At 35.1% G+C, this 25,162-nt stretch overlaps 1 protein-coding gene across 1 annotated transcript in view; it reads left to right on the plus strand.

Annotated features, from left to right (window-relative positions):
- Positions 1 to 11,437: 11,437 nt before the first annotated feature.
- Positions 11,438 to 25,162, plus strand: part of LOC149575429 (guanine nucleotide-binding protein alpha-2 subunit-like) — a 152,462-nt gene continuing 138,737 nt past the window's right edge. Inside the window, exons 1-3 of the mRNA XM_089815171.1 lie at positions 11,438 to 11,565; positions 17,962 to 18,204; positions 18,486 to 18,558. Of these exons, the coding sequence (XP_089671297.1) occupies positions 18,118 to 18,204; positions 18,486 to 18,558 (160 nt within the window). The 5' untranslated portion in view covers positions 11,438 to 11,565; positions 17,962 to 18,117. The remainder of the gene's footprint in view (positions 11,566 to 17,961; positions 18,205 to 18,485; positions 18,559 to 25,162) is intronic.

Here is a 25,162-nt window from a genome sequence, read left to right on the forward strand (position 1 = left end):
AATCCATGATTGATTTGTTCCTTTATTCAAGGTTCAAATGTCCTAATAATTTTTTTTCACTAAGTATAGTGAGCCCATTAAACTAACCATCCATCTAAGCTAAACATATTTCTTAACAAGTTACTGAAAAATCAACATGTAGGAATATGACATGAAAGATCAACACATAACACAATGATTTACGTGGAAACCCAATTTGGGAAAAACCACCACTAACATGCTACTCCTTTGTCACTCTTATGAAGTGATGCCTTGTGAAAGGCCTACCCTATTAAAGGCTACAAAACACACTGTTAAATGTGACCTGGTTAAAGGATTTCAACCACCCTGTTAGAACTGGGCCTGGTTAAAGGATTTTAAAACATTCACTTGGAATGTCACCCTATTAAAGGATTTACAAAATGGTTGCTAACCAACCTAAGTCCATAGGATTTTACCCTATATGATACAATTGTTAGAGAGTAATAGTAAGGGCTTTTGATCTAATATAACTCACAACATAACTTGCAGATTTTAGATCTCAATTCAGTTCACAAATTTGCCTGGCCTTCAGTCTCTATAGCTCTAACAGCTTGTCCTCCTTTCAAGCTTTATCTCCTTGAGTCTCCATGCTCATTGTACTAGTGCAATCTCCTTTATGGTCACCTATCGAAGCAGAGTCTATCGAGGCAGAGTCTTTATGCTCTATTCCTCCCTCTCAATGCCTTCTCCTTGACACCACATACTCTCTCCAACCAACCCCTTTGCTTCTTGACTTGTAACTCCTTAAATAGAAGTTTGAAATACTTTTCCTGCTCTAATATACCCGCTCTTATTTTTGGTTCGAATGGATTAGGTAACATTCAATGAATCTACCCTTAATCTTGTTTATCTAGAAACATCTTGTATTATCCACCTATATTTGCATAAAAATGGTTAACCTAAAATTTTGTGCCACCAGCTCAACATTCTTATCTTCCATCTGGTTCACAAAATTCAGAGTAACAAACTTGTTGGCTCAAATCTGGCGAATCTTTGACTTTTCAAATAATGCAGCAGCTTAACACTATTGACTTTCTGATGCTCGACACATACTATGTTACTTGACACCTACTGTGGATTCACTCGGCATCAACTAAGTTTTACTGATGCTCGACACCTATTATATTTTGTCTGGCTTAGCACTTAAACTTGTTTGGCACCTTCTGTTTCACTTAGCACACACTAGATTTTGCATTTGCTCGACACTTACTGATAATCTGCTTGGCATGAACTAACTTGCTCGGCACCCACTAATGAATTTAGTCGAGCTTTGTAGACAACTTTGCTACAACTTATTCTTCTAGAGTTTATATGTGTAGCCAATCTATGTATCTTCAAGTGTATTATCAATACATCATTTTACCATTGTCTTAACTGATCCTTGTACTTCATTACAAAACCATAACTCAACCTTTCCCTTAGGTGCTTTTGTTACATCTCATTGATTAAATCCTCTTCATCAATCAACTAAGTGATAGTACTTGGATCTTATAAGCAATTGCCATTCTAGTAAATAACAAGTTTGACATTAGTGACAAAACAATGATTGAAAACATTCTTTATCAACAATCTCCCTTCTTCTCAACGTTCTCCCTCTTTCGTAGTGATCTTTTCAATCAGATTTCAACAATCTCCCTGTTTGACATTGATGGCAAACCAAGTTATCAAAATGCTAACTAGGTTAAAATAGTAAGTCAAATGCCACAAAGAAAAATTTGTATCCAAAATTGTTCATTCTATTAGCAACTTTGAATTTCTTATGACTCCCTCTTTCAAAGTATTAGGGATGTCTCCTTTGCTGATACATTGTCTTTTACAATGTCTTTTTCCTTTTTTTGTTCTACTCCCTCTCTGATCTTGTCATCCTGCTTGATTCTTGTCTATGTTGTTTTCTCCCTCTTAGCTGCTATTTCCTTTCTCCTTCCTTTCTACTATTTCTCCCTCTTTTTTTGTACCTTTCAACTTTTATCAGTTTTTCTATTTCTCCCTCATTGACAACAATGCCAAAGACATACTATTTCAACATCTTGTCATGCAAATGTAGCATTTGTAGGAACTCCAATTTCTCCCTCGGTCGCCTTGCTTGTGACTGATTTGGAATTTCAGTATTTTAATTACTTCAGGCAAAACCTAAAGTAAGTATCCTATGCATCAATTTATATCATTTCATCAATCAACTCATTTGATGCAAGGCAGTCTTGCTGTTACTTAAACAACCTTAGATAGGGGTATTACCCCTAACTTACCTCTAAGATACTCAAATGCATCTTTAGGCAATGGTTTTGTGAAGATGTTAGCAATTTGTTCTTTTGAGTTGACATATTCCATCTTCACTTGTTTGCCTTCCACCAATTTTCTTACATGGTGATACTTAATTGCAATGTGCTTTATTTTAGCACGCATCACATGATTCCTTAATATGTTGATGGCACTTGTATTATCACAATAGAGTATCATAGGTTCAGTTACCTCTTCCTTCATACCTTTCAACAGGTGCTTGATCCATACAATATTGGTGCAGTTGATAGCAGTAGAAACATACTCAGCTTTAGTTGTGGTCTGTGAGGTACAACTTTACTTTTTCCTAGTCCAAGTGACTAATCTTTTAGCTAAGAAAAGTGCTCCTCCACTTGTGCTTTTTCTGTCATCTATATTACCTCCCCAATCTGCATTAGTGTATGCATTCAATTCAAACTTTTCAATCCTCTTGCGATATAAGCCAAAGTCATCTATTCCTTTTAGGTACCTCATTATTCTTTTTACTACCATAAGGTGATTTTCTCTTGGGTTTGCAGAAAATCTTGCCACTATTCCAACAGATAATGTAATGTCTGGTCTACTGTGCACAACATATTGTAACTTTCCAATCATTGATCTGTACATTGTCTGATTTACTTCAGCTGACTCATCATTCTTGGATAACTTATGTCCTGTTACCATTGGTGTACTGACTGATTTTGAATTCTCTAAGCCAAATGTTTTGAGCATCTCCTTGATATATTTTGATCGAGTCACAAATATGCCATGTTTCAGTTGATTTACTTGCAATCCAACAAAGAATTTGATTTCTCCAAACATTGACATCTCAAACTCATGTTTCATCTGATCAAGAAAATCTTTGCATAGTGCATCTTTTTCTCCAAACATTATATCATCAACAAAGATCTCAGATATCAAAATATCTTTACCTTTTTCTGCCTTGATGTGTAGGTTGATGTTGTCATTTGTTCTCTCAAATCCTATCTTCATAAGATATTTGTGAAGTCTCTCATACTATGCTCTAGGCGCTTGTTTCAAGCCACATAGTGCTTTATGTAGTTTGCAAACCATGTCCTTGTTGTTGTCGTCAACAAATCCCTCTTGCTATTCAATGTAGACCTCCTCTTTCAATATACCATTCAGAAAATTAGACTTTACATCCATTTGGTAGACTTAAAAACCTTTGTAAGTAGCATATGCACGTAGAGTTCTTACTCCCTCCATCCTTGCAACTGGGGCAAATGTTTCCCTATAGTCCAGTCCTTCTTATTGCACATGACCTTTATAGACTAGTCTGGCCTTATTTTTTGTGATCTCACCATTCTCGTCTAGCTTTTTCCTAAATACCCACTTGGTACCAATCACATTCTTATCAATTGGTCTTGGAACTAAGGTCCAAGTTTTGTTTTTCTCTATCTGCTCAATCTCTTCTTCCATAGCTTTACACCAAATATCATCTTGTAGTGCATCTTTCACTATTTTGGGTTCAATCCTGCTTAGTAGACATGATTCATTCCTTAGTTTATTCCTAGTTATTGGTCTGACTTCCTTGTCACCAATAATTTGTTCAGCAAGATGATGTCTCTTCACATACTTGGATAGCCTTGGTTCTTTCTTTATTTCCATGTTTGGTCTTTCAGCTTTAGAGTCACTGTGCACATCTCTTTCATGTGTACTAATTTCAAAATCAAAATGTGCATTATCTTCATTTTGCAACTTAGCTTCTGAATGCACCTTGGCATTCAATGGTTGTGACTCAGCTGATACTAAAACTTGTTGATTCTCAACTTGATTGGCAGCTTCTTCTTCGGTAGGCATTCCTTCGTAGAAGTATACAAAGGATATGTACTCTTCTAGTTTCTTGGATTCATCAACTTGAACTTCTGTATGCTCATCAAAATTTATATTTGCACTCTCCACAATTTTGTTAGTGTTAGTATTTAAACACTTATATGCTTTACTTCTAGTGGAGTATCCAAGGAATATGCCTTTGTCACTCTTTGCATCAAACTTGCCATTTCTAAAATCTTTAAGAATATAACATTTACAACCAAACACTTTGAAATGTTTTATATTAGGTGAGTGACCATACCATAATTCAAAAGGTGTTGCATTTGTACCTTTCTTGATTTGTACTCGATTCAGGGTGTAGACAACTGTACTTACAGCTTCTCTCCAATACTTTAGAGCAACATTCTTCTCCATCATTAATGTTCTAGCATAGTCTATCACTGATCTATTCCTTCTTTCTGCAATTCCATTCTGTGGGGGAGTTCTAGGTGCTGATGTTTGTCTTTTAATTCCTTTGTCATTGCAAAATGTCTCAAATTCTTTTGATGTGAACTCTCTTCCTCTGTCTGATCTTAGGCACTTCAGACTCTTTCCTGTTTCTTTCTCAACCCTAGCCAAATACTACTTAAACATTTGAAATGCATCATATTTTTGCTTTAAGAACATGACAGTCATCATCCTGGAATAGTCATCTACAAAGAGCATTATATATTTGTCTCCTTTGTAGCTTTGCAGTTCTATTGGGTCACATAAATCTGTATGGACTAACTCTAATACTTCTTTAGAAGTATAGGTTTTTCTTTTGAAACTTGACTTGGTCATCTTTCCTAGCTGACATTGTTTGCACATTGTATTGTCAGGCCTCTTTAGTTTTGGTAAACCTCTGACTTTCTTCATTTTGTTGATGCTAATCAAATTATCAAAGTTGACATGACATAGCCTTTTATGCCATAGTCACACATCATCAAATCTTACAATAAGACAAGCATCATCCTCCATATCTAGGTAAAATAGATTACTCCTGGTTTGGTCTCCTTTTCCTATTAGATTTCCATCAGTTCATAGATTTTGGCAGTTTTGTTTCCAAATTCTACTTTGCATCCTACATTGCCTAATTGTGACACACTCAACAGATTGTAGTTCAATCCTTCAACATAATATGAATTATCACATGAAATTTTCTCTGTAAGCTTAATATAACCTTTTCCTTTAATTAGACATGGAGCATCATTTCCAAATCTAACACTATTTCCATCATACTGAGTAAAGGTAAGAAACTTACTTTTGTCTCCTATCATGTGATGTGAGCACCCACTATCTATGATCCACCTGTCATTCTTGTTTACACAAGTTACCAGTGTTGTTGCCTAATCTTCATCTGACTCATCCTTCATGGCTACATAGACTACTTCATCATCATTTTCATTAGAATCCTTTTCTTCAAAAATGTAGCACTTTTTACCAATAGGTCCACAAAGGTCTGTATGAACCAACTCCAATACTTCTTCAGAATGATAGTTCTTGCTCTTGAAACTTGTCTTGCCCATCTTACCAATTTGACAATTCTTACATAGGCCCGTGTCAAGTTTCCTCAAACTAGGAATACCTCTCACTCTTTTGTTTTTGCTTATCTTGATTAGGTTACCAAAGTTCACATGACACAACCTTTTTATGCCATAACCATCTTTCCTCTACTTGAGTAATGAAACATGAACTTTCATTGAGATCTAGGTAGAATAAGTTACCTTTTGTTTGATTACTGGACCCAACTAGATTTCCTTTTCCATCTAGTAGCTTGGCCTTCCCATTCATGAATTCTACCTTGAATCCAATGTTATTCATCTGTGCCACACTTACTAGATTATGTTTCAATCCTTCAACCCAGTAAGCATTATCACATCTGAGTTCATTGGTTAGAGAAATACAACCTTTTCCTTTTATACAACATGGTTCATTGTTTCCAAATCTTACACTTCCACCATCATAGTGTTCCATATGTTCAAAATTTGTTTTATCACCAGCCATATGAGGAGAACAGATACTATTAATAATCCATGTGTCATTTTTGCTAGCATAAGAAATAAGTGTCATTCCTCATCATTAGATTCATCTTTCACAACAATATAAACTATTGCATCATCACTACAATCTGAATCTTTAGCCATGAAACACGACTTCTTACCTTTGTCCTTGTAGTCTTTGTAGTTTTTAAAATCCTTCTTGCGTTTATACTTGTTGTTCTTCTTTTCTTCTTTGTCTTCTCTGTTTGGACACCTTGCAACAATATGAGCAACTTCTTCACAAGAAAAATAGATTAGAGGAATTTTACCTTTGTACTTTCCTTTGCCTTTGGAATATCTTCTTGCAAGTAGTGCTTCAATGGCTTCAAGATCACTGTCAAAGCTATCTTCCTTTTCACTTTCATATTGTTTTCCTTTAGACTTTGCAACTTTCTTCTTGAATGACAACTTAGCTTCAAATGTAGACTCAAGATTACTAGAACTACAAACATAATTATCATAGTTATCTAGCTCAAATGTTGTCAATTTTCCCACTAGAACATACAAGGTTATCTTATTATGTGGATCACATCTCATATCTTGAATAGATGACACTCTAATTGCATAGATAGGAAGAAGGGTTCTAAGTACCTTGCTTACCACTGTCACATCATCAATTTTCCCTCTAGAGGCTTCAATTGCACTTACACTAGCTTTGATTCTCTCAAGATATTTTGCAATGGTTTCATCTTCCCTCATCTTCACGTGATCAAACTGACCTCTCAAACTTTCTGCCTTGGCTCTTCTCACATTATCATCACCTCCATAGATATCTTTTAGCTTTGTCCACATCTCATGAGCAGTGGCACACCCTTTGACCTCATCAAATTTAGCATAGTTAAGAGTAGATGCAATGTCAATCATCATAATGTTATGAATTTTCTTTTCAACAATCTCTTCCATAGTCAATATTCTAGTAGGCGCCTTAAACTAAGTATTCAAATATTTCATACCTAAATCACTGATGATTGCCAGATGTAGGTTCATAAGTTCCTATCATGCCTTGAAGTTATCTTTGTTCAACTTGGGAATCTCTCTCCTGCAAGACATCTTGATCTTTAGCTTAGGTCCTTGAAACCTTCTCTGCAAGTGTACCAAAAGCTCTAATACCAATTGTTGGAAATATAAGAGTAACTAAGAGGGGAGGGGTGAATCAATTACCACAAAAATAAATCCCAGATCCCTTAGATGTCAATACAAAACATAAACTTTGATAAAACTGTTGTTACGTGGTTAACACACAGGCACTTAGTTGACACTAACAATATGTTGTAACTCTACAAGCATTATAATACCAACTGTTACTCAGCAAATACAAAACATGCAAATCTTAAGATATTAATTGTGATTAACCTTAATTAACTTAGTTGCATACACAGAAGAAATAACATGAACACAAGTGATGCCAAGATTTAACGTGGAACCCCAATTTGGGAAAAACCACCAATTGCAACTAGTTACTATTTTTCACTCTTTTGAAGTTAGACTTGTTAGGAACCAAACCTATTAAAGGTTACAAAACATACTGTTAGGTGTGACCCTATTAGAGGATTTAATGACCCTGTTAGGAGTGGCTTTGTTAGAGGTCTTTAGACACTTTAATCTAGAAATGCCATCTTGTTAGAGGATTTGGCAAATAGTTGATAGGCTAACTCTATTAAGAGATTTAGTTCACTACTATAATGATTAGAGAGTAATAATGAAATGACCCGATTGCTGATGCAACTGTATTGTCGATTTCAGATCTCAATTTTAGCTCGAATACTTGATCCTTCCTGATCAGATTAATCTTTGCAGCCGAATAAGGATATTTTGCTTATCCTTCCAATTCACTTCCTCTAAGAATCTTCTTATCTTCCACACATTCTCACACTCATTCAATCCTCAACTTGACCTTATACTTATATTATAAACATTGTCAAGTTGGCTTGAATACAACTTACAATAATAACTCTTCATCTCTTTAGTTGGCTAGAACCAACAAAAAAATCCATAAAACTCAATATGCCAAAACAAGAAAATCCTTTGTTAGTCAACCCTGGTTGGTAGACACTAACGATGAAATAATTTTCTTGTGTTGACTGAGTGAACTCAGTTAACACTATATCTTCATAAACTTCATTTGGTAACCAAGTGAGCTCGATTAACAATAGTTCCATCCAAATTTTCCTTTGTTAACCAAGTGAGATTGATTAACACTGAACTTCTTCAAACTTCTCTTTGGAGCTCAAGTGAACTCGATAGACATTGCCTTCTGAACTTGGCAAACACTGGAATGCTCGGTAAACATAGGAAATCGTCATCGCCTGAGTGAGCTAGGCATACATTGACTGGTAAAGATATGACATTTTGTGTAACATCAAAGACAAATACAGTTGGTCAATTATTTTCAACAATCCCATCTTAGTTTCCACATTAATTATGGTGTTCTCAGTGTATGACCTTTCATGTTCATATTTATTTTAATTATCTAATTACTTTAAGATTGCTTTGGATTAATTAAGGTTGAGAAAGTTATTTTATAATAACTATTTCACCCCTGTTAGTTATCCACCCTACTCAACAAATGACATGCTAAAATTTTAATGCATGACATGTATATGCCTCAAACTATTCAGAAAAATGGGATATAACATGTATACCTTGATCAAATTGAAACTATAGGGTAGCAAAATGAAACCCTAAATTACATCATTATGATGATGCAAAACTTATAAGAAAAGTGAAGGGAAATAGATTAAGCCATATCATTGTCAACAAAATGTAAGGAGAAACAATGGATTGAGTTTTTTATACATAGAGAGCCATCATGACGAGTAACCTTGAAACTAGTAAAAGTTTGGAATAATAATCATATACCCATTATATATTTCATGATTATAAACCATGGATACCAAATACAACCACACAATGCTCTATATAATTCATATGCTATGTAATTTTTATATATTTTAAAGTGAAAGAGATGTTACAAGCTAGGGTTGATGCGGCACCAAAAGATCGACCTATCAATGCCCAATACAACCACTAGACTTATAGAACACTTGAGGTGGTTAATCCATGCCACAAATCCTGAAGGGGAAAATTGGTGATTAGCCCAACATTCTCCCCCTTAACATTACTCAAGGAAATTTAAATATGTAGCCAAGCTCTAATACCACTTGTTACAAGCTAGGGTTCTTGTTGCACCAAGAGATTGACCTATTAAGGCCTAATACAACCACTAGACCTATAAAATATAGGAGGTGGTTAAGCCATGTCATGAATCTCGAAGGGGAACATTGGTGGTGAGCCCAATAGGAGATTGTTTCGATAAAATGCTACACAACATCTATTTCAACTATGTGGGTATATTAGAAGTGGACAACTTAAGTTATCTATTCAAAGAAACACAAATAGACAAAACAAATTAAAACCTAGTTATCAAAATTCATTGGCAGAGAGTAGATTTAAAGAAGTTACAAATTGCTTAAGGTTTTGGACACGTTGTTTTGGATATATGCTACTTAGGCGATCACATAGGCTTCTTTTGCCTTATGGATGCAATTAAAACATTTCATTATTTAATTTGTTCATCCATATAGTGATGCAAAATTGATAAGAAAGTGGAGGAAACCTGATCACACCATATGCTTAAAAAATGTAGGGAAATGATATTTTGAATTTTCTTTAGACCCTGAAAGAATGCATTATGTGTGATCATGAAACTGGTCAAAAAATTGAGCCAATATTTGTGAATCCAAATAATCCACAAAATTATTCCACAGTTTAATGAAATCCTACACAATATACACAAATTGATGCAAAATTATCAAGACAAGTGGATTAAAATATATTAACCATATCATTCTCCACAAAATGTAAGGAGAAACAATGAGATGAGATTTTCTAAAACCTAGAGAGCATCCATGATAAGTAATATTGAAATTGGTCAAAAATTTGGCACAATAATCAATATCCATTATATATTGTGATCAGGTTTTAGGGATTCCAACAAAAACCATACAATATTCTATTTATTTCACATGTCATGAAATAATTTCATAGTAGAAAGTGAAAGAAATCTTTGTAATGAAACCCTCAACACTATACAAATAAAGAAGGAAAAAAAAGGCAATAGGCTATAAGTAGAAATGAGTGGAATCCATTTATTGTTGATGGCAAACCACAAGGAGGAAGAGGGCACAAGTGCTACCTTTGCAAAGGAGAGCACACATGTGAAATTCATTCATAAAGGAGAACACAAGCATGCGATGCATTCATATGAGAGCAAACAAGAATGCAAGAAGTTTGTGGGGAAAATATTCCCTCCCAAAAACAACCCAACACCTAATGAAAAAGGGCTTCCAAATGACCATTACCTAATACTGAGGCCTACCATTATGTGGCCACACATAACCATCCACATTAGTATGCCAACTTAATTCCCACCCCTTCCTAACGTGGTAGTCAATAATGTGAATGAGTCCACATTATGTGTATAGAATTAGGTGTTAGTATAAATTATCTTTTTTTTGGTTATATCCTAAATAAATAATGATGCAAAAGTAGCTGTAACATCGCTCACACTTTTATAATGTCATTTTTCAACTCTCTCTCACTTGACAAATTTCACAATAAGCATTATTAATGGAAGTGACTATCCTCCCTACAAACTGTATAGTTGACCAATTTTCAAAAAATTGAAAACATCATAGATTTTCCTAAGAATTTCAGCATTTGATCTTCATGATCTACATAGTTTGTAATCGAAAACAATTTTTTTTGGAAATAAATCACTACTTTTTCATGAATCTCCAAAAAAAAAAGAATTTTGACTTTATTTTGTTTTTAGTACATTTTATTGAAATTAGACTTTCCCATTATTAATACCTAAAATTAAAAAAAATAGCTATAAACAATTAATTCAAATTACAAGACAACCAAACCGAGTGCTCATTCCTTCACCACCTCTACAACAACCTCCATACGGGGCTTTTTTAAGACATAATTTAAACTCGTACAATGACTAAGTGCGAAAATGGCGACATATTGTCTGTTTGGTCAAAGCTTGAAGAATTGACGAAAATTAAAATTCCTGTATGGATCCAGAAAACATTGAAACGGAATATTTTGTGCTGTCGGTGGGGCCTATCTCTGCAATTAAAATTTTCAGTAGCCTCAAAGTCTAACTTTCCCGACAGAATAATCTTTTCGGAGTCGATGACACGACGGACATTTCCGGTTGAGGAACGGGAATTTAAAAATAAAAAAAGAATGGTAGCAGCACGAGGGACATAAATAGATTTTACCAGCAACATAAGAAGAACAAAACGAGGGTTTGTTCTGTCAATTTTTCTCTTCGTTTTGCAAGGGGATGCGATTCCTAGATCTGCTCAATTATCAGGCAGATAGGGTTTCTAATTGGTGCAGCCGAGGTTTCAACAATTTTAAGGTATGAAATATGCTCACAGTTAAGACTAAGAGACTTGACGAATTAGCCATTGGTAATATAATTGCGCTGTTATAAAATTAGCTTTTCTGTAGGTCGTTCTTAGCAGCCTTTATTTCGATAGACAGTTTTTAAAGGCTTTGCAGTGAAATTCTCAAAATTGGCTTTGAATGTGCCGTACATGTGGTTTTTTAAGCTTAAAACGAAGCTTTCTTGAATGATGCACCGAAATGTTGTAATTTATGGTTCTATACATTCTACTTAAGCTTAAAACAATTTTTGCCAATGGTTGCTTGCGCGCATGGCTGGGAATTATTCTTTGAATTCTTTGCTTGGAGTTGAATATTCTGAATTTTGTGTCCATCTAGATCTGGAATCTTGTATTATAATTAAACATATTGAATAGTCTATTAGATGATAAAGTTGAATGCTTTTACATGAGTAGGATGGTTGTGTAAGACTGATGTGGAGCAATTGGGAAGTATACTGCCAGTTTTGTGCTTTGAGGATGTTGAGTCTGCTTTTGAGATCCAAATTTGAGATGCTCTGGGAAATAAAATAAATTGGAGATGAGAATTTTCATCTCTTTGGTGTTGTGCTGTTCAGTGGATTTGAGGCGCTTGATCTGCATCAAGTAATTAATGCCCTTGACTGATTGGGAGGGGATTTAAAGAGATAGGTATGAGAATTAAATCCTTTTGGGGGTTATGTTAACATAGCAATGCTCTTTAGTCAAAAACTTTTGAAAGAGGAAATTCCTTATAATGCAAAGGATGAGTACTGTCTCCAAAGTCTTAAAAATAATTGGTCACAGGGAACAGTATTATGTTAGAGATATGGGCGTTTCAAAAGTGGATGCTCGAGGAAGACATAACCATAGCCGTGTTAATACTTTTGAGGAATCTTCAATTCCTTTCTCCAGATATCCTAAAGTGAGGTAGTCACTTTTTAGTTGAGCACAGATTAGAGCTAAGTATTATTTCAGGGATAAGTCAGGAGACGGGAAGCTTCAAGCTGCAGGAAATAATGGAATCATCAAAGAGTTTGGGTATCGGACTTTCCTAATAACTTTCAGAAAGTACCTTGGAAAATTCTCGGGAATGCGTAACATTGTTGAAACTTGAGACCACACAGGAAAAACATGAATCTCAATTGGATAATCACAATGTTGGAAAGGGCTATAAGGATTTGATTTACAGATGAAAACATCTCATATTTAAAAACTGTGGAAAAGTACATGGAATAAAATGTCGTGGCAAAAAATAGCATACTATTTTAGCTCATACCATTTAACAGATAAAATAATTGAAACAGGTCAACTTAAGAAAGAGGAATCTTGACTGACTGACTACGTATGTAAATTTTTGTAATGTGGATGAAGATGATGAGAATTTCTTTTTTATTTTCTGCTCAGTAACAGAGGTCTGCAATATCGTAATCTAGAGCATAGCTTGGAGACTGGTTGTGCATAAGGTTACTTAACTGTTCGATAATTGCCAATTGGCATCCAAAATTCAGTTCTATGTAAATGTTTAATTAGTTAAAAAAGTGAGGCATGGTTTATGTGCTGGCATTTATGGTTGGAACAAAAGATTCCTAGAAAGCATTTGTTCTAGATTCGGCTGGCATGAAAATAAATTTCCTATAAACAGCAGTGGGAGAAAGTTATCAAGAAACCTCCTGAGAGTGATTTTTGAACGCGCTGAAAGCTGCAGCCTATTTTATGGATTCTGATGTCAGGAAGTTTTCATGAGAAAAAATCAAATCCAAAGCAATTGAGAGGCCCTAAATCCTCCTGGTGTGAACTAAAACTTTGATGACACTTCTAGGGGTCATCCTAGCACCATTGCTTTGTAATGGTATTTTACAGATAGTTAGATATATATGCCTGTTATTTTCAATTAATTTTGATCACTGCACAAACTTCAAATGACGCTGCTAAGGAAGTGGAGGGTCTTACCAGGAATAAAATGCACCTTGAAAGAAGATAACATTGACCATATCGTTGGAGGCAATTCCAAAATTATCATTGACACATTGAAGAATCATGGCAAGGGCAAAGCGGAAAAACTGGTTTTTAGATTTTGAAAAGTCAACCAGTCCGCCAGATTTTGTTAGGTAATTGCTTGTAACACATAAGTGAGCTCCCAATCAAGTGGTAGCCCACCTCTCTTATAGAGGCACTTATTTCAAGCTATCTGAAATCGATGTTTGATTGAACAAGAAAAATGCTGATTACGATTCCAAATGGTAATAATTAATACAACACATGCAACAAATAAGCAGGTGATCACATGGATTTGGAATGTTATTATTGCACCATATTATGTACAGATCTTAAGTAGGAGATCTGCCAATCAATGAATATAGTTATATCCATAATTTTTAGACTTTTTACACAAATTGTGAGGTGGAAGGTTGTTGTTATGCATGGCAAATTGGGACAAAACTTAAGAAAAATACTAAAAAAATAATGACTCATCATTATGGTGATGTAGCTTTTTTCACTGTTTGTAAGAAGCTGAAACCAGTTACTGCATTGAAAAATTTAAGATGCTTGCAACATGATGAAAGAGTGTCGAATTCTGTTTGGGAAAAAAATGTTCCCTAAAAACTGTACTAGAAAGCCTGATAATTGTAAATAGCCAAAGGTTTGGAAAAAATTGCATCCCATTAACCGTATTAGAAAGCCTGAACTTTTTTTCCTTCGCTGTAAATAGGTGGTTGAAGGTAATTGTTTTGTGGACCATTTTGCAATTTGGGACAAAACTTTGGAAAAATACTTAAAAAACAACTACTGAACTTTTCGTGGATGTAGCTTCTTTACCTTTTGAAAGAAGTTGAAACCTGTTGATGCATTGAAAATTTAAGATGCTTGCAACATGATGAAGCGGTGTGGAATCTGTTTGGAAAAAAATGATTCCCAAAAACTGCTCTAGAAAGCCTGATAATGACAAATTACAGAAAACTAGAGAATCCTCCCAAGAATTGGAAAACCGAGATCTTGTGTTTTTATGAGTTTGATCTCAGAACAACCCTCTCTACTTTTTTTTTTTTTACACTTCATTTCCTGCTAAAAATAGCTTTAAAGGAATTGCAATTTTGAATGCAAAAGTTGGAATGTTTAGCCTAAAATGTCTTTTCAGAAACTGCTAATTTCTACTATATTATTCTTAATTTTAATAAAGCTTACATTAGGTTGCAGTATCATATGCATTTTTTTTTGGTTCCCTTCCTTTTCTTTGGTTCATTTCTTTATAACACTATAAGTTGCTTCAAATTAATGTGTTATTCATTAGGTTTCCAATGATATCCAAATCATTGTGTAAGAGATGCAGTGATAGCTTGGAGGACAGAGTCATATGGAAGGTGCTTGTGGAAAGCTAAATACTATGAAGTTACATTTTAGAACATGTTTTTGATTAAGTAAAACAGGTTTTAACGAGTGCCTGAAACCCAGCAGCAAACAAAAGTATCAAACAGTAAGTCCAGAATGCAAAACAGACAACATAGGAACAACAGGCCACAGAAGGCCAGGAGAACAAGACAAAAAACAACAGCCTCTGGAAGAGCAGACTAGCCTAAGAAAACTAGAAACCAGAGCATTTTAAAACATGTTATTCACTAGGTTGCCAATGAAATCCAGATCATTGTGTGTAAGAGATGCAGGAATATCTTAGAGGATAGAGCCATATGCAAGGTGCTTGTGGAATGCTAAATACTGTGAAGTTACATTCAAAAACATTGCCCAAAACTTAAAATGCTCTCGGGAAAGGATCACCAGACCATCTAGAGAATATATTGAAGTGGTGCGGGTTGTCTGCTTTAACAGTTCAAGGTTCAGAACCAGATAAAAGGAGTCAAGAAATTTAGGAATATCACGAGGATTCTGATACAGGAGGAGGATGGATGGACATTTTACCTGAGCAGTTGTCCTTAGGCAAAGTACGGAGGATGGTTGGCAGAGTTTGACATTACAATTCTTAAGGAAAAAAACAGGAGAAATACAGAGATATTATTTCTCAAGAAGGGCAGAGAAAGAAAGAAATTTTAAGATATCTTGCTTTCTCCTTTACAAGATCAATTAGTTCAAGCTGATCACAAGGTCTGCATGCTAAGATATAGGTGAGTTTGCTTGAGAGGAACTTAGAAATATCAATATATTTATTGAGTGAAGTTATAAAGATGAAGTAAAGATCAATGCAGAGAAGCAAGGTGTCAATAATGGTGTCGAGTTCATTAATACAACATTTGAAAGCATGTCACCTTTGGGCAAGCATGGCACCTCTGTGATGGTATAGAAATGTATATAGAGTTTCGTCATGTCTTTGGTTGAGCATGGCTCCCATCTTGGTCTTCTCACCATCAGTTTGTATTGTTGTTCAAATATTGGTTCAGCTTTGCTCTGGATGAGTTGTGGATTCTGTGTTTGTTTCACTTAAGCTATACCCTAAATTATGCATTTATTATATGCAAACACACTTATTTGTTTTGCCAAAAACAAAAAACAAAACCATTTGAAAGCATTTCCCATATGTATATTCAGAACTGAGAGAAACTGTGGTTTCCGTTGCATGGAGATGCCCTAGATTCTTCTTCACAGACAGTTTGTTTCAGTACATTATTGCTTCATGTAGGCTTACCAATGTTACGTTGAGTTGTCTTTCTTTGCAAGTGCTTCCAGACATTCTCTGTTTAGATAGCTTCAAGTTAAGAGAATTAGTCCAATACACTTAGAAGTAGAATATTGTTACCTAAATTATTTTTCTTATGGCAGGAGCCTGCTATGATAAATCTCTGTTTATCTGTTATATAAATTTCTCTTTTTATTTGTCAAAAATGGTAAATTTTGCACATCTCTTTAAACTTTAAAGCCTAAAGGGTGAGGAATTATTGCAAGAAAGTTTTGATTTGGATGTCGTTTGTAATACATGCCTGTTGGTTTTGCTTGAGATTTGGCTCTTTACTTTAGCTATATTTCATGTCACACATGATTAAATGATCTGTTTAAAATTAAAATTTAATCAGTAGACAGTTGGCACCTTACTATATTCATATCTGCCACATGATGTATTGTCTTTAATGGTCCTTGTTCATTCCAATGTAAAGTTTTATGATAATTATATTCCTATTGTGAAGCATATTGTTTTTTCTTCTATAAGTGAATGATGCTGGTATTTATGGAATTCTTTTATAACTGATTTTATAGCTGAACGTTTTTCTATTCAAGCACTAACAAATTCTTGTGGCTTTTGATATTTAAAAACTCATCTGATGGCTCTGAAATGTTAATAACAATAACAATAGTCAAAGAGATAATTAATTTGCTCTCCACATTTCCACCGTTAGTTATCTTATTCTTTTGTTTCATCATCTTGTGTGTCATGCATACTAATAGTTTTTAATACAAGCAAAAATGTTTATTTTGCTTGTAGATCTAATGCTTTATTCTGACTGTAGATAACAAGTTATCCTGTCAGTTTTATGTTCTTTTTGCATCCCATTTTAAATTTAAGTTTGATTGCTGCCCCTGGTCTAGGTACTATAGGGCTGGGCGCCTCACCTTAGATTTGTTCTTAATAAGATATATTCCAGGATTAAAACTACTGAACATTGAAAGTCCCAATATAGAAATTACTGGAGAAAAGTTGTCATGTTTTACTAGACTGGTTTAATATTCAATTAATTGTGTCAATAGATGCTGTAGAGTTTTGATGCAAAATTTTGTTTTGTATATGTTGTTCTTACTAATTATATTTCATATCTCATGTTTTTGGTAGTAGTTTCTGAAGTTCTACACAATATTCAACTGTTTGACCCAGTCTATATATACTTATCCGTGTCTCAATTATGGGATTTCATTCCACAGTAATACTCTTCTTTCATTATTGTGGCAGATTAATGCTTGTCAGGTTGCTTCAAACAAACAATAGATGGCAATGTAAAGCTTCATTTTGTTTTGAACTGATTGTAGTAATGCTGTTATATCCCATTTATGGTTGACTTTTCTTATTATGTTTTGTTCTTCACTAGAAAACAATTGTCTGTTTCCATATAGAAAGTTCTTAATATTTGCCTCCTGGAATTCACATTATTTGTCTGAATTAGTTTAGACTCCATCAGGATACATCCGTTATTATCTTGTAAACGGTCTGGAGAAATAGATAAGATCTTGCATAACTATGCTATATCTTGGGAAATATTGAACTGCCTGCATTGCTTGATTTCATGTTTGGAATTGTTAAATTCTAGATGGAATTATGATATGGTATAGTGTTTGGCTGCCTCCATAATCTTCAAGGAATTAGTATTGATTTCAATCTCACATTCTTCTCTTTCCACAGTGTTACAGTAAAATGTTTAATATTTTAGCTAATGCCTGCGTTTGTTCCTTGGCAGGCAAATGTATGATTGCTGTTTCTATAATACGTTCTGGCAAATGCATGAGCAAACCGCAGAAGGAATTTTATTTCCCAAATAAAGAATTGCAATTTTTATTTTGTATCTCGTTATTGGTAAGAAAGTTCTCGTGGTAGCGGAAAGGTTTCCTGTTCCATGCTGTCCATTTTTAGAACAAGTATGGGGTCGATCTGTAGCAAGCAAAATCCTGTAGCTGAGGCTGATGTTGAAGAAAAAGCTCAGGTGTGTTTTCAGTTTCATGGTTCTCTTCAAAACATACATACTTTCATGTGGGATACATGCCAGCTGATATACTTTCTTTTTTGTCCAATTTATTTGATTAAGAAAGTTTTGTGGGACTGCAACTGTTACGATTTTTTTTTTCTTGATTTTTAAATTTGGCATTGAGCTGATTCAGATTTTGAAGTTCAAAAATTGGGGAAGCTAATTTGTTGGTGTTCTTTGAGTAGTCTGGTTTGCAGAATTTGCATGTGTTATTCTTCTAAGTTCTGTACCGATTGCAGGCTGCAGAGATTGATAGAAGAATTACCCAGGAAGCAAAGGCTGAGAAACATATCCAAAAAATTCTATTACTTGGTAACAAATCTTAATCATTGAATCTAATTAATTTTGGATTATTAAAAGCAGCACTTACTTTCTACTTTGTTTTCTTTTTGATCTGTTAGTATCCCCTTGTGGGGTGACCTTGGATGTGGATGGCATGAATAAGGTGTATCTCCTTAACCAAATTCACCAAATTCTCGAATGTGTTAGTTTACCCAATTAAATTTTTAATATTTGAATGATTTAAACCTGTAAGGTGTCTTCTGAGAACGTGAGCATGGGTTCTCATGATGAAAAACCATTTTACAACTGGAACTCGTCCTATTTGACACCTTGTACTGTGATTCCCCCAAGGATTTTCAGATTTTCTTGCCATTTTTTTTGTAGGATAATGATGGCATTCTTACAAGTTTTCTTTCAAATTGCTTTACTGTAATTTATATGACTGCATAAGTTAATGTTAACACATGGTAGTACTTAATCTCAATGAGGAATTTCTAATTTTTAATATATGTTGTATTATTTATTGGTTGCACTTTCATCCTAGAATTATCTAATATGCATCATACGACTGAGGATTTCTAATTTTCATTTTTTAATCCGTAGTCAATTCTCACTTTTAATTAATAACAGAAACTATATCTTGTAGGATAATGTTACTGATGTACTTGTTTAAAAAAAATCACAAATGTTTGTAGTGTACGTAAGCAATATAGGGACTTACAAGAACGTAAACTTTAGGTGCAATGAATGAAAAAGTGCTTAATGAGCCTACTGGAGCATTTCCTTCTAAACTGTGTAGATTGAAGGTCACATGAAATACGACTAAGCAATAAAATCATGGTTTGCCTGAGTACAGAGAATCAATAGTGTACAGCCTAGAGGTCAACTGTCCTCTTCTTGGGAGTGAATATTACATTAAGCAGGACTACAGTAGAAATTTGGGTGTAAAATAAACTTTTAACTCTACATACACAATGTTAAAGTACCAGATGAGAGGTCATGTGATGGTAGCAAACAAGCCCGTTTAAAAGTTACTGTTGACAATAAAGTGTAGAAGCAACAATTACTCTGGACATTTCCAGGTACACGATCTCCAAATATCTTGGTTGTGCTTTTTCTCTGAAACCTTATGGAGGTTGACAGTTTCCAATGCAATCTTGTTGAGAGCTATAAAACAAAATTGTTTACTAATATCTCAACAGGTCATGAGATGTTAGTAAACCAGCCCTTTTAAAAACTCTCAAAAAGTGGACTGTCAGCCTCCATAAGGTTTTGGAGAAAAAGCTCAACCAAGTAATTTGGAGATTGTGTACGTGGAAATGTCCAGAGTAGTTCTTGCTTCTACTTTATTTTCAATAACGGTTGAATAATTTTGAAGGCATTTTTTCATAGGCTAATATTCACGCAGAATAACTTCAAGTGTTGCTGTCAGCAAGTAAATTACAAATGCAAATCAGAAATGCTATTGTTTATTGGCACAGGCTACTAATATGGAGTTCCTTGTTTGCCATTTCAATTAATCAACATAGCTTTCAACACTTTAACCCCTTCTAAATGGCCTTGAACTTGAACCCGAACTCAAACGGGTAACTTAGGCTTCCATACATATTGACATATTTAACCTTCTTATTGGTTTCTCTTCTTAGTTCTTATTAGTATCACCTTGGGATTTGGTGAGGAATTGTTCTTCTATAAAACACATATTTTCAGGCAAAATTTAGCAAATCACAGTCTAGCATTATTCTCCCTTAGTTCTTGTAACGTTCTTAATTGTGTGATAGCGTTTACCTTTATTTCTTCTAACTTTATTGAAACTAGCTATTAGCGCAAGAGGGAAATCTCCACATAATTTGTATGACGTGTTTAAAAAACTTCAATAGCAAGATTATGATTTTTAGAAACATTTTTGGGACAACCATGGAGATACTAGGAGATGTCAGCTGTTGTCTCCCGATGCTTGGAAACCTTCCCATCGGCAATTACTAGATGAGAAATGTGGGATGCATGGCAAGAGTTAGGGAATGGATGATTGGACAACTTATTTCATGGATGCTAATCATGCTCAGAAAACAAAAAGCAATACAATATTCCAATTTTTAATTTTTTTCCATCTTAGGCTCCAGCAATATTACATATCTATCAATTTTGTATTTGCATGCTTCATAGCTATGTAGCTTGCTGCTGAAATGCATATTTGGTATTCTGGGCACCATATTCTCTTACCCTATCCATTATGGGATCTCTGTGGGACATTTTAAGAATATTGGAGGGGATAGATCTGGATTGTGGATTTGTAGATATTGACTTACTACAGTGTGTTGTATAGGAAAGTCATGGAAGCAATCTACATTGAAGAAAAATGGGATAAATTTGGGTATACATATGATACTAGGGCAAAATCACCCTTGAACGTGATTCAATGGAGATGGAAAGTGAGCTTGACGATGTTATTAGGACAAAGAGTCCAGGAAGGAAAATTAGTCTAACCTTTTCATCAAGGGAATCTCTATCTGAAACTAATCAAATCGCGGAGCAGCATAGTGCAATCTACTTTATGCTCAACCTAGTCACAAGTCCTTAAAGAATAGTGGGATTAATGATATCGTCAAAGCCATATCACTTGAAGCATTCACTCTTCACATTAGAAAGGTAGGCATACACCTTACAGCCATATGACTAATATTTAAGATCCCTCATTTATGTATAAGATGATTAGATTTCTGTAGTCTTTCCATTTTAGGGAAATGAGAGCTTTCAAGAGGTATAAAAGATATTCAGCATATTTCTCCCCAAGGCTAATCACTAGCTGCAGGAGCCCTAAAAATTGTAGTGAGAGCATCTACTTGCCTTTGCAAACCCTTGAACATCACCAAGGATAGTAGTGTAGCAAATTGCATGTGATGTAAACAGCTTTTGCGGGAGTGCTTTGTTTACTAAAGTCTTCAATTTTGTGGATGTAGACACTTAAGAGAGTTGATGAATGTTGGCGTATTACATTTCTTAGTAGTTTTTTAGGTTAGTGTAATTGATAAAATTACTGCTTAGTGGTTATGTAATTGTCAACGGTTATCATCATTGGCCCTTCTGAACTATCTTATATGATTTTGTATTGCCTATTTAAAGGCATTATGTCTGGATTAATAAATATTTGAATACATCCAGTTGAAATCTAATTAAATAATATGAATATCAAATCTTGTTTTGCCCTGCTGTGCTAAAAGTTGGTATCAGACCAACTTATTTTCCTGAGCACCTGTTTCTTAATATGGATGGATAATTTATCATGGTGTTAAAGTCTGTTAAAGTCTGCAAACTATGGAGACACAGCTTGAAGGGCACTTTTAGTAACAACCTATGTATTTGCTGCCACAAGTGATTTGGAGAGTCAATTTTGGGCCCACATTTATATGCATCTCAAATGTTGCTGTGTACCCTAGGAGCAGTTCATGGGAAGAATGAGCAGAGTGCATAAAGTCTCCACAAGGGCTTTTGTGACAAAGTAACAATAATTGGAATTGGATCGGAATCGGGAAGGCCGAATCGAATCGTGAATAGGCCATGAATCGGAATCGAATTGGCCATGAATCGGCAAATTAAAAAAACCCTTGAAATTTAGTGAGTAACTTATTTCATAAACCCTTTATCGCTGATTCGATTCACCAATTCACAAAAAATCGTTTGGCTTGAATCAAATCACTAAAATGCATGAATCGCCACGATTCTTGGAACTATGTTTCGTGATGCAAGCATTCAAGTTATCATAGGCTGGGGAGAGAAAGAAGAGCCAGGAATAGAACTAAGGGGAGGACTAAAGAAGATTCGGATCAGGAGTTCAAATTGCATTTCATGGGCTATTCGTGTGTCCCTGTGTATTGAGCTCTGGTCTCTCACTTGCTTGCTGAAGTCTTTGAAGGAGATGTATGTTTGATGTTTTCTCGAGGGCGTCCAAGCAAGATCCAACTGGGAATGGTGTTGGAGGTAGTGCTGATATCTGGAGCTGCTAATCAGTTGTAATGTAGAGTGCTTTTCATACTTTTCTTTTTCAATTGTACGCTATGTGCACAAAATCTTTTGGCTGGAGAATACAAACATCATATATAATTGTTTTTTCTATTACACTGTTGGATTTCTATGATTAATGCCCTTCAAGAGTGTGTGCTCCAGTGGTAATTCAGGAAACTTCAAAGAACAAAAAGAAGAAAAGAAAGGGTAATGTTATTATATCTGGTGAATCCTCTCGCTACTGTTAATGCTTTTAGAGAGAGTGTGAAATGACATTTTACTTTGGTTGTAGTGATTTCCTCCTTGATCTATTGATTTATATTTAGCTGTAGTGTATATGCTCACTATCAAGGAACCAAGGTTCATGGCTAAGGGATTTGAATTGAGCGTGGGCATAAATCATCTAGGTCATTTTCGTGTTATCCTGATTACTGTTGGAGGACATGAAGGCTAAGAGTTTCTATATTTAGTGTTAAGCACATTGGCCCATTTTTAAGGTAGTCTCAGGTGTTCACTTAGGTGGGATTTGGATTTTGGACTTATATTTTTAAAATATTGGATTGAATTGATAAGAAAGGTACATTTTGGAGGTATAAGATTGATTAGTGTGGGTGTATCATAGATTGAAGTTGACATTGTCATATCCAAAATTGTTGTGTCAAATATTGCTTGTTTCTTTTAGGACCATCCTTGTCATACATGGCAGGGCCTTTGAAGAGTCATATGTCATATAAATAAAGATTAACATGATCATACAAGAGGTTGGAGGCAAAAAATGCAAGATGTTTTCTATCATCCCAAACTAGCTTCTCGCTTAGGGATGATTTATTAGTCATTACATTAGAAGCACCCGATTTGCATCACTGAGGAAAAGAGGGAGCTTCACAAATTTTCCTCGAAGAAAAGAGAGGGCTTGGCATATTTGTGTCCTTGACAAAAAAAGGGGCTTGGCATCATGGTTGTTCCTTTAAGGAGCAAGGGCAGCTAGATCTAGTTGAGTTGTCTAGCACTTGAGGAGGTGTTAGATACACTTGAAGGAGATGTGAACCTTTTGAGGGGAACTGTCTCATGTGCAGGAAGGTTGGAGGTGATTTGTACAACAACAGATAGATTGTTTCTACAACATTGAGGAGGCGTTAGACACACTTGGAGGATATGTAGACTTTCAGAGGAGAGGCGTCTCATGTGCAACACTAGAGGAGGCATTATACACACTTGGAGGAGATGTGGAATTTTGAGTGAAATGTGTCTCATTGTGCATGGGAGGTGGGAACACTCATGCAAATGATTTTAGGTTCTATTGTCAGGAGATCCATTGATGCAGTCAGTTTGGTGCTTCTTGAGTGAGTGAGGAAGATTGGTGAATATGCTTCATCAAAGTCCCCAGAAGGGTTGAATTCAAAACCCTTGCAATTTTCCACTCTTATATAATAAGGAGGGAGGGAAGGGGGGATGTTGTATTAGATTTCTTGGTAGTTTTTTAGGTTTAGTTTGGTTAATAAAATTATCGCTTAGTGGTTATGTGTTTAGAGAGATCAAATTTCCATAGTCCATTAGTTACAATTACAATGCATGGCTTTTGGTTATGTAATTAACAGTTATCATTGTTGGCCGTTTTGAACTATCTAATATGTAGTTATCATTGTTGGCCATTTTGAACTATCTAATATGTTTTTCTATTGCCTATTGCCTATCTAATATTTGAATACATCCAATTGAAATCCAATTGAATAAAATGAATATTAAATCTTATTTTCACTTCTACGCTAACAATGAATAGAATAAAAATCTATTAAGATTCACTAATGTTACAAGGTGAGTGGGGACTAAAGAATATTGTTGGAAATTGTTGTAATGATCTTGTTTCCCCTATGCCTTATTTGTACCATTATTTCCTGTCTATTGCAAAATTATCGATTGCGGGAGCAAGTGGCAGTGGCCATACGACCTGATGGGGAAGCCACACGGTTAGTTAGGATACCGTACAGTCAGACTAGCCAGTTTATAGTGTCCGTACGATTGAGCAGGATGGATGGTGTGCGGTCAAGACTTGAAGCCTTACGGTGTGGTCGGGGGACAAAGTGATGTCCGTATAGTAGGCTCAAGAGGCTGTACGATAGTAGTGAGATGTCTTGGCCGTATGAGATGGTTGGCAAGGCCGTACATTGTGGGCAATGCAATCTATACGGTGGAGTTGGATATGTACTTGGGGGGTTATTGCGTGTGTTGGAGTGAGGGAGGAGAATGATCGCGTGTTGCTACGCTATAGATTGAGTTGCACTCGGAGATGCCGAACAAGATGAATGTATTTGCCGTAAAACACGAAATAATGCCAATGCAAGTATTGAAAGACAATCAAAGATATATCTATATAGATGTATTTGCAAACAAAGATGGTTCGTAGAGTTGTTAGATCCGAGCAAGCAATAGAGAGATAGAATAGGGTGAGGATTGAATCCCACCGAATAGGCAGTGATCATGTATTGTGCTTGCAGTAATGGTAATCCCATCTCTATGGCTTATCATTGTGTAAAAAAGATTCTATATATATATTTTTGCATGTGCCCTAATTTCCAATTATCCATAAACACACACCCCAAATTCTCTAATTTCCCACTAATCAAGAATTGAC

The sequence above is a fragment of the Cupressus sempervirens genome, chromosome 2 (assembly GCF_028749045.1).
Source record: "Cupressus sempervirens isolate cs-2001-9-10 chromosome 2, ASM2874904v1, whole genome shotgun sequence".
In the NCBI taxonomy this organism is placed as follows: domain Eukaryota; kingdom Viridiplantae; phylum Streptophyta; class Pinopsida; order Cupressales; family Cupressaceae; genus Cupressus; species Cupressus sempervirens.